Raw genomic sequence first — 10,947 nt, 5'->3', positions numbered from 1 at the left:
AGCCTTCCTTCAGGTCTTCGAAAACACTGCCCACCGAGAGGGATGGCCAGAGGACGAGTGGGCACGTGCGCTGGCACCCCTACTCACCGGTGAAGCACAGAGGGCTTACTTCTCGCTTCCCCTGACGAGTGCCGACAGTTATGTCGAAGTGAAGCGAGAGATCCTGGCGAGGCTGGGCCTCTCCCCTGTAAGTGCCGCCCAGCAGTTCCACGAGTGGGAATACAAGCCCCGGGTGCCAGCCCGTGCCCAGGCAGCCGAACTCAGCCGCCTCGCCCAGCACTGGCTGTTGACAGGAAACCCCACACCAACACAGGTAGCGGAACGAGTGGTGGTCGATCGCCTCCTGCGCGCACTACCTCGCGCCCACCGACAGGCCGTCGGCATGAGGGACCCACGTGACGTCCGGGAACTAGTGGAGGCGATCGAGCTGGCGGATGCCGTTCATCCCAGCGGGGCAGGGGACCGGCTGCCGCCATTCCCCCGGAGGGTGGTCCAGGAGCGACGCCCGCTCGAAGGCACCGCGCGACCCGTCAGCAGGCCGACGGTTCCCCCACCGCGAGATGAGCCCATGCCAAGTGCCGAACCACCGTCGCCTCCGCGAGCCTGGCTGGCAGGCTGCATCCTTCACCAACGGGTGCCGGCGGGAACCCCCGAAGCAGATGTGAAGGCGGATGGAAGACGGTTCCGGGCCCTGTTGGACTCAGGCAGTGCGGTCACCCTCATCCAGGCGCGGCTGTGCGCCCCGCGAAGCGGCCGGAAAAACTTCCTACCGATTACCTGTGTGCACGGAGACACTCGTCAAGTACCGGCCCGTGAAATGGTCATTTCGTCCCCCCAAGGCACCTGGCCAGTGGAGGTAGGCCTGGTGAAGGACCTGCCGGTGGCCGTACTGCTTGGAAGGGATTGGCCCGGCTTCGAGAAGCTGCTGTCCGCCGCTACCCAGCCTGCCAGCCCCAAGGGGAACCGTCGAAGACCGAGGCGGCCGCCTGGACCCCGCCGCCGACCGGCCCTGCTCGTCTCCGACAGTGGGAGAGAAGGTGAGGCCCCCTCCCAATCTACTAATCTGTTTTATGATGTCTACCAACAGGCCGCTGGAGGGGGCTCTTTCGCCAAGGAACAGCGGGAGGACGACCGACTCAAGCACTGTTGGAGCCAGGTGCGAGTCGTGGATGGAGAGGACGTCCTCCCCCGGCCCCACCCTCTCCCACATTTTGTCGTAGAGAATGGCCTGCTGTATTGTGTCGCCCAGCGTAGGGGGGAGGAGAAAAAGTTACTAGTTGTGCCTCGTGCCAAGACCGAGACCATTCTGGAGCTGGCCCATTCCCACCCCATGGCAGGACACCTCGCGGCAGCCAATACTGCCCAACGCATCCGCGACCATTTCCATTGGCCGGGCCTGGACGCCGAGGTAAAGCGGTTCTGCCAGGCCTGCCCGACCTGTCAGGCCACGTCGCCCCGGACTCCTCCCCCCAGCCCGCTCATCCCGCTGCCTATCATCGAGGTGCCCTTCGAGCGGATTGGAATGGACATAGTGGGGCCGTTGCCGAAGTCTGCCCGAGGGCATGAGCACATCCTGGTCATCGTCGACTATGCCACCCGGTACCCAGAAGCAGTCCCCCTGCGGAAGGCCACCGCAAAGTCCATCGCCCAGGAGCTGTTTCTGCTGGCCAGCCGAGTCGGCCTCCCCTCAGAGATCCTGACTGACCAGGGAACCCCCTTTATGTCCCGGCTAATGGCTGACCTCTGCCGGCTGCTGCGGGTGAAGCAGTTGAGGACCACTGTTTATCACCCCCAGACTGATGGCCTCGTAGAGAGATTTAACCAGACCCTCAAGCAAATGCTCAGACGTGTGGCGGCGGAGGACAAGCGGGATTGGGACCTCATGATCCCCTACGTGCTCTTCGGGATCCGCGAAGTTCCCCAGGCCTCAACTGGCTTCACCCCCTTCGAGCTCCTGTTTGGCCGTCAACCCCGGGGCCTCTTGGACGTGGCCCGGGAAGCGTGGGAGCAGCAGCCGGCCCCGCATCGTACCGTCATCGAACATGTCCGGCAAATGAGGGAACGGATCGACCGAGTGATGCCGTTAGTCCGGGAACACCTCACCAGGGCCCAACAAGCGCAGCAACGTCATTATGACCGGACAGCCCAGCCACGGGAGTTCCAACCGGGAGACCGCGTCATGGTCCTGGTCCCCAGCTCCGCCTGCAAATTTCTGGCCTCCTGGAAGGGGCCCTACTCGGTCGTCGAGAGGGTTGGACCGGTCACTTACCGCCTGAGACAGCCGGGACGACGGCAGGCGGAGCAACTCTACCACGTCAACCTCCTAAAGAAATGGGTGGGGACCCGGGACCAAGTAGCTGCCCTAAGCCTCACCGAGCCCGTGGTTGTGGATATCAACCCCCACCTTTCGGCTGCCCAGAAGACGGAGCTGCAGCACCTGGTCAGTCAGTTCCAGGATGTGTTCTCCTCTCAGCCCGGGCAGACCAACGTGCTTCAACACCATATCCGGACGCCCCCAGGAGTCGTCGTTAGGCAACGGCCCTACCGAGTCCCGGAGGCTCGTCGGCAGGCTATTGAGGAAGAGGTCCAACAGATGCTAAAGTTGGGGGTAATAGAACCATCCCGGAGTCCGTGGTCCAGCCCCATTGTGATGGTCCCAAAGCCGGATGGCACCCTCCGCTTTTGTAACGACTTCCGCCGCCTGAACGAAGTCTCCGAATTCGACGGGTACCCCATGCCTCGGGTGGACGAACTGCTGGACCGGCTAGGAAGGGCCCGGTATATCAGCACCCTAGACCTAACCAAGGGCTATTGGCAGGTACCGCTCTCCGAGGCCGCCAAGCCGAAAACCGCCTTCTCCACCCCCAGTGGCCACTGGCAGTACCGGACCCTTCCCTTCGGCCTACATGGGGCCCCCGCGACGTTCCAGCGGATGATGGACATCCTCCTGCGGCCTCACCAAGCTTACGCGGCCGCCTACCTGGATGACGTCGTGGTCCACTCCGAGGCGTGGGACGAACATCTGAATCGTCTGCGGAGGGTGCTCTCGGAGCTCCGGCGGGCTGGACTTACCGCCAACCCCCGAAAATGCCACCTAGCCCTCTCTGAGGCCAAGTACCTGGGCTATCAAGTCGGCCGAGGACTCATCCGGCCGCAAGACAAGAAAGTTGAGGCCATCCACGCCGCACCAAGACCGGAGACAAAGACCCAGGTACGAGCCTTCTTGGGATTGGCGGGTTATTATCGTTGTTTTATCCCCAACTTCTCCTCTTTAGCCGCCCCCCTGACAGACCTGACCAGGAAGGGGCAGCCGGAGAAAGTATGCTGGACCCCGTCGGCGGAAGAAGCCTTCTCCCAGGTGAAAGCAGCACTCACGTCCTCGCCGGTACTCCGCGCCCCGGACTTTAGCTGCCCCTTCCTGCTGCAGACGGATGCTTCCGACACAGGACTAGGAGCGGTCCTCTCCCAAATTCAGGAAGGTGAGGAGCATCCGATCATCTACATCAGCAGGAAGCTGTCCCCCGCCGAGAGGAAATACGCCGCTGTGGAGAAGGAAGCCCTGGCCATCAGGTGGGCAGTCCTGGAGCTCCGGTACTACCTCCTGGGCCGCAAGTTCACCCTGGTAACCGACCACGCGCCCCTACAGTGGATGGCCCGCGCCAAGGACACCAACGCCAGGGTGACTCGCTGGTTCCTAGCGCTCCAGGACTTCCACTTCGAAGTCCGCCATCGAGCTGGGGCCGCCAACGCGAACGCCGATGGCCTCTCCCGGATCTGGACAGCTTATGCAGGTCTGTCAGGGGTCATTCCCCACCCTCCCCTAATCTCACCCCTACTTTCTACATGTCTTCGCAGGACCAGAACGACGCTTAGGGGGGGGGGGATGTGACGAGCACTCCCAGAGGAATCAGCGTCGCCCTGGAAACCAAACCAAAACACCTGCACGTCCTCGTCACCGGCTGATCGGTCACAGCTGCTCCCCATCAGCCAGCACATTGAAAAGCAGCACATCTTGCACTGAGAAGGGGTTCTCAAACAGAACGCGAAGCTGGACTAACCCCTCTCTCCTATCCCCACAGAAAGCAGCGAGTGACCGACAGCCCACACCCTTTGGAGCACGTCTGGACACCCACTTTCCCCTTGATTGGCACAGAGGAGCACGGAGAGCACACGGGGAGCACCAACCAGCGGAAAGCAGATCAGGACACTTCACCAGGCACCCTTCACTTTTCAATAAACCCACCCTCCGGGGCTTTTGATTTCACGTACCTCTTGTCGAGTGGTTCTTCACCCCGTGACAATATATATATATATATATATAGAAAGGCAATGTCATAAAATGATATAAGAATAATAAAAACTATATGTTAATAACTATAATAAAATTATGCAATTCAAATATTATAGAATATTATATATAATGCAAAACATTCCATTTACAAGTATATTTGTATTATTTAATTATAAAATATTCAATTATTCAATTTTTTTCAATAAATCCTGATCAGTTTTTTTTTTTTTTTTATTTTTTATAAAGATTGTAAGTTGCAGTAAGTTCATAAGCAGACGTTCACAGTCCCATATGTGGTTTTAATACTGATTTAAAAATAGCACCCTATTTCATTAGGCTTCATGTAAATCTGTCCCACTTGAAGTGTGTTCAAACCCTGGAGACCAGGAGAAACAGGATACTGGAGCCGATCCTTCTCTCCTCATGGAAGCAAGCATTCTTCCTCTTTTTTATTTCTATTTTATGCCTGATTTGCTGTCGTATGCTATGACTCACCATAAAGCATATGAAATTTGAGTCCACTGCCAATATATCACTGTAAAATGCCTTCATTTGGTTTATAGCCGAGTGTGGATGTAGATATAAGGTCAGATTGACAGGCTGCTAACGTGTCTTTACCATTCAAGATGGGTTTAGGAATGGTAAAAGGCTCACGTCACCAGATTTTCCTTGAAAAAATAAAATATATTGCCGTAATATTATGGTAAATATACCCATTCAGGCACCATTAGGGTTATGATGATATACACTGGGCCCAACAAAAAACTTCCAATTGGGAAAACTGTTATTCATTCATTCTGTACATGCAATAAAGTTAGCAAATCATATTAGAGTTTTCCTGCTTTAATGTATAGGTGCAGAAGCAAAAAGAAATAAATAAAGAGAAAATGTGAAAATTTGTAATGTAAAGCATTCTACCTCTCAGTCATTTCTGCTCATTCACAGCAGGCAGTCCATATATGAATTTTAAAAATGCATTAATCTGTCAACAACTATTTACACAACCAAAGACTAGAAAGACATAAGAAAATAAATTGACCATAAAGCCATGGGACCAAGAAAAAAAAGATCCAAGACGAGAATGAACACTAGAAACTCTTCATCGCTGGAAAGAGCGAATAATTTAAAATTCTTGAAATCACTTTCGGAGCTTAATTTGCTTTTGCTTGACAGATTATAGAAAATATCTAATTCAGTGGCAAATGTTCCAAAACACTTAACGTTACTTACTACATTACTTTCTCCTTATGCAAGCACAAAAGCATTATTTGCCATGATTAAATCACAGCAGCTAGCTTGCAAGATGAAGTTTAAATTAAAGATTCAATTTGGAGTATGCTGCCTTCAACGTCAAGTTCATGGGTTCGATTTCCAGAAATTGCATGAACTGATTTAAAAAAATGCAATGTACTGTAAGTCACTTTGGATAAATGCATCTGCCAAATGCTTAATGTAAATGGTTAGCTGGAAGATTTCTAAATTTGATCCAGCAAAGGCGTCAGTAGGCGGTAACCAGGTTGTGTGCAAGGAGGCCTGGAGAAAGCCAATCCTTTTGCATTCCTGTTTATCTCAATCGCAGCTGTTTGGCTGCCACAGGACATCTACTGAAACATAAAGGAATATTAGTGATACATACAATATGTTGCTTGCAGCCAGATAATATAGTTACAGCATCTACCAGCAGGGGCTAATGGGTCCATGATTATTGTATTACTTGCCATTTTGTGTAAACAGTTGTGAAATTTCCTTAGGTGACATTTGCATGAAAATTGTAAAAAGTTATTTCCAATATTGTAATGGCACATTTCAGAGTGTGAGCTGCTGTTGTATGTAGTTATTTTCTAGACTTAAGATTTTCAAAAGCATGAACTTATTTGCAATTCTGCTGCAATGTGTCCAGTTTATAACATTCAGTTTTACTCAAGTCATCCATGAGTAAATACTATTACTATTGCTTATAACTTAAAGGGGGGGTGAAATGCTCGTTTTCACTCAATATCCTGTTAATCTTGAGTACCTATAGAGTAGTACTGCATCCTTCATAACTCCAAAAAGTCTTTATTTTTATTATATTTATAAGAGAAAGATTTTTCCCGGTAAAACACGAGCGCCTAGAGGCGTGACGTGTGGGCGGAGCTAAAGAATCACGAGCGCGAGTAAGCTTTTGCCTTGAGAGCATCTGGAAGCTGTGACACAGATCCAGAGGCTGAAATTTAACAAGAGCAGCATCAGCAACGACGTCTCTATGTGGTATGTACTGAAACTGTATATATTTGCTTAGCGGTTTTGGAAAATGACTAAGTTCCACTTTATGTCGTCTTTTTTTTTTTTTTTTTTAAGCTGTACATGTGGAAAGTGCAGTTTGATGACAACATCGCATGTTGTTTACTTGATGTGCTTAAGCGTTGATAGCTAAATTAACAACACAGAGATATTTGAAGCAGTTTTACTCTTAACAAGCATCTTCGAAATGCAGGGAACAAACAAAAACACTTGCACAACTCCGTTGATGCTCTGTAAAAATAAACTCCATCCACTGGTCCCTTAATGCTGTTTTTTTTTTTTGGTAATCTGTGCAGGGTTGTCTTGCCCTGACAACCAAAAACACACTCCTTTTGTGGCATTTCGCGACGCTCTCACTCTGATCAGTGAAGTCTGTTGTGCTCTCAGTGCTCTGCTATACAGGAGCGCGTGCTCTTCCGGCAGAAGTGCCTTAGGACCCATATAAGGAAATTCCGCTCCATCTAACGTCACACAGAGCCATACTCGAAAAAAACTTTCCGAAACATGTGACAAACCGGAAGAGGTTTTTTTGGAACAAAAATACTCCTTCAAACGTACAACTTAATTTTTTAAACTTTGTCCATGTTTAGCATGGGAATCCAACTCTTTAACAGTGTAAAAAACTTAGTATGCATGAAATAGCATTTCACCCCCCCCCCCCTCCCCGCCCTTTAATTAAATGCATGGTTGCAAGATACAAATCTCATTTATTGATGTAATTAAACCATGATTAAACCAAGTTGTAGTAACTTAATGAAATTGTCTTGATAACTAAGGAAATTGGGCAGTGCAGATTTCCAGTTTCCAGAATGCTTTGCATAGGAATGGAAAGGGGGAGTAAATGTTGAAATTACGTGTTATTCCATGACATGTTGGTGACATTTAAAAGATTTTCTGCTATGGTGAAGTTTCTTTATTCTGTTTCTGTCAACAACAAAAATTTAAAAAAATTAAACTATTTTTGTGAAATAAAAATAGTTTTATTTTTTAATTTTTTTTTGTTCTGTCTCTTTTTCTCACAGTTGCAGGTTTATATCTCACAAATCTGACTTTTTTTTCAGAATTCTGAGTTTATATCAGAATTGTGAGGGAAAATTCAAAATTGTGAGATAGAAATGTACGACTGTGAGAAAGAAGTCTGATGTAAACTCATGAGGGAAATAAGCCAGAATTGTGAGATACAAACTCATAACTGATTGCACAATGAATAGGGTACTTAAACAAATACACTGACACTGCTAATGTTTTAAACCATGAGAGATTTGGAGGTTAAGTTCAGCTGCTGCAGCCTCAATCAGAGCCACACACACCTGCTCTCTTAACTGAGGTGTTTACCTCATCCGACCCTGTATCATATCGTTCATCTTTGCAGTTGTCTCCCTCGTCTCCCATCCCCATTTAGCTGGGATGCAGCCTGCGTCCTTAACACACAATGACTGCGTTACGTTGCCTCTGGGACTGAAAGGGGCATGTGTCGCCCCGGCCGAATCCATTGTTCACACGTAAACACACACACTCACACGCACACACTGAAGGTGTCCTTTGCCCCACACTGCCAGTTGGTAATTATCAGTGCTCATCTGGTCCTGCTGGCCGGACAGCCGGTCAGAGAGTAAGACAGACAGAGACAGACAGACAGACAAAGAAAAAGAGAGTGAGACAGACAGAGAGAAAGAGATACGTGGTCTTATCTCAGATTGCAGAGACTCTGAAATGTCATGTCAAAACAAACACACTTAAAATCAAACAGTGTTCACAATTTGAAACCCATTTTACTTTCACCATGTGAAATAGTGTGAAATGTAATTGATTTTATATGTGAAGAAACGTGGAGGCTTCATATTAGCTTAAAGCCACAACTAAATGCGAGTTTGTTTTAACATTATTTTCTCCACCCGTGCTGCCTATATGAGACATTATCTGAAAAGAAAAGTTGTTTGAGGATGAGAAACTTTAAGTTGTTTAAGTGTTTGTATGTGTTCTTGTTTATGCTACCAAATGTCCCCACAAGGATAGTAAATCCTAAAACTTTAGGGTTGGATTAGTGGATAGAAAATATTGTTTGGTCAGTATAGAAGTAATAGAAGTCTATGGAAAGTACCCACAATCACAGAGACAAACGTGTGTGTGTGTGTGTGTGTGTGTGTGTGTAATTATACTATGAAAATCCTTTTTAACATTGGACAGATGAATTATTCTCAATAAGAACAATTTTGGTTTTATGTAGACTTTTATGGGATAGTTCACCCAGAAATTAAAAATCGAATTCTATCATCGTTTATTCATTCTCATGTTGTTATAAACCTAACTGCTATCTTTCTTCTGTGCAAAATAAAATATTTATTTAAAAAAAAAAAAAAAAGTCAGCATTCCAGATTTGGAAACTTCTGCTTCTGAGAACCCTGGTAATATGAAAAGGATCTATAAAGCCTTAACCTAAACAATCCCTGAAGTCTCTACAAACAAACAGCAGATTTTGTTTTCATTCAGGCTTTTTCAGAGGCAGATGACAAATTGTTATCAACAATAATAAACCCTTTCTATTCCTCTGTGGTGTGAAAAAGCTGCAAGTTTCCAACTGATCCGCTGACACCATCATGACCTTCAAGAGGAAAATAGCGAAACAACTGAAAACACACCTCTTTGGCGAGCACTTATGATAAATTGCTTGTGCTGTTCCTGACTTTTAAGTCACTTTGGATGAAAGCATTTGCTAAAGGGGTAAAAGTAAATTGATATCATGCTTATGTGGATATTTTTTATGCAAATTTTCACATATACATTTTTTTGGGGGGAGGGGGGTTGTGTAGTAGAAGTTGATGAAAATTCATGTTATGCTTTATGTCAATGTTTTTGACACAAATTAGAAGAAATTGGCAATGATTTGCTGCATTTCTCCTGGTGTGAATAGACTTTTCGTATGTAACCACACTAGCCTAAAACTAACATCATGGGCAAAAAATAAAAATAATAAAGTTTTGATTAGTTTCTTGCATTTTCATAAGCCATAAGCTTTCTGAACTAAAGCATTCAAGATGAAACACTCTCGTCATTTATTAAATCAGATATGCAGCAAGTCAGGAAGTCCAAAGACCCTCCATTTCGGCTCTTAATGACTGAGATGCTTTTGCCTTTTCCTTTGTAATTATCAAATGAAAGTTGTTCCTGGTCTTTCAAGGAGTTTCTAAGCAACAATAAAATCCATTTGCATCTCCTGTGTTAGAAAAGCAGCAGCTTGTGGAAACGACAAGAAAATAACACAGCTAAATGTGTCTGTGTTAACATGCATGCATCATTAGAGGTTTACTGTACATGCATGTGTATGAATCTTTCTAGTTGCATATGTATGTATTTGTGCATATCATTAAGTCTTCTGAAGCTTTACACACTGGGGCCCAAATTAATTCATTTATACTGAAATTCTGGAATTAAATGAGTAGATATACGTTAGATTAGTTTTCATAAACTGAAACAAAACAGTAAATGCCAGACTGTGATTCTTGCAATTTAAACCATTTATTCTAAATAAACTATAAGAGTTGTAAATAAACAAAGACTACTATTAATACAATTATTGTATGGACTTCACCATCAATTTTTCACTTAAACCATCATTGACCATAATTGCATGTTAATTTTGCCCCCTATTTACTACAAAAGTTTTATTGCACAGATGCAGCGTAAATTAACTTACAAAAAAATTCACAAACATTTGGAGCTACAGCATTTACAACATGCTTGGAAAAGACATGAACTGATTGCCATGACAACGGCAAGGTTTATGACGCAGAGTGAGAAAGGTAGACTTACTAAATGATATATTAATTTGGTCGTAACTAATGTGCTCTGTCCACAAAAACAAAGATAATACAGTCATTTATCGGTTATATGCTCAAGTGACAGCACCCCCAAACCCTACTTTTGATGCATGAATGTGTGTTTATGAAGTGAGAGCAATATGAAGTGACATCATTGTAAACATCCTCTCTTCACATACATCAAACCCTATTCAGGCTCCATTAAAATAAACTGTTTTGCAGTTTCACAGCCATTATCAGAGCAGGAGGCATCATCACATCTGTTTGGCAGGTTGTTTTTGCATGACTGTCCCCAATTGTACTCAATTCTCTTTTAATTTGGGAACGAACTGAAAGCAAACAGCTTTCTCTTCTTGATGTATGTTTTTATTGCTGCATTCGCCCTGCAGGGACAGCAGGAAACAAGTGAGCATTTCAAACCGGCAACATTCATTGAAATCTTTTCAGCTTGTCCAGCTCAGTGAAACAATGAATCTATTGCTCACTTCAGCATTTTTGTTTGGAATGGGGTGAGAGCCTGGTGACAAAAAGCTTTGAATAGACACAATTTGGTGC

The 10,947-nt window shown here is 46.2% G+C and overlaps 1 protein-coding gene across 1 annotated transcript; it reads left to right on the top strand.

Annotated features, from left to right (window-relative positions):
* The first annotated feature begins 678 nt into the window (after nt 1–678).
* LOC127970883 (uncharacterized) lies at nt 679–3,992 on the top strand. The gene is made up of 2 exons (XM_052573582.1): nt 679–3,211; nt 3,276–3,992. Exons 1-2 carry the CDS (start codon nt 818–820, stop codon nt 3,285–3,287), a joined length of 2,406 nt encoding a protein of 801 aa, XP_052429542.1. The 5' UTR covers nt 679–817; the 3' UTR covers nt 3,288–3,992.
* Nucleotides 3,993–10,947: the final 6,955 nt, after the last annotated feature.

Source organism: Carassius gibelio, chromosome B14, assembly GCF_023724105.1.
Source record: "Carassius gibelio isolate Cgi1373 ecotype wild population from Czech Republic chromosome B14, carGib1.2-hapl.c, whole genome shotgun sequence".
Taxonomy (NCBI): Eukaryota; Metazoa; Chordata; class Actinopteri; order Cypriniformes; family Cyprinidae; genus Carassius; species Carassius gibelio.
This window is presented reverse-complemented; position numbering and strand designations above follow the sequence as displayed.

Bases quoted from the DNA above. Each gene is read 5' to 3' on its own strand.
- LOC127970883 (XM_052573582.1), top strand. From the start codon at position 818: ATGGTCATTTCGTCCCCCCAAGGCACCTGGCCAGTGGAGGTAGGCCTG.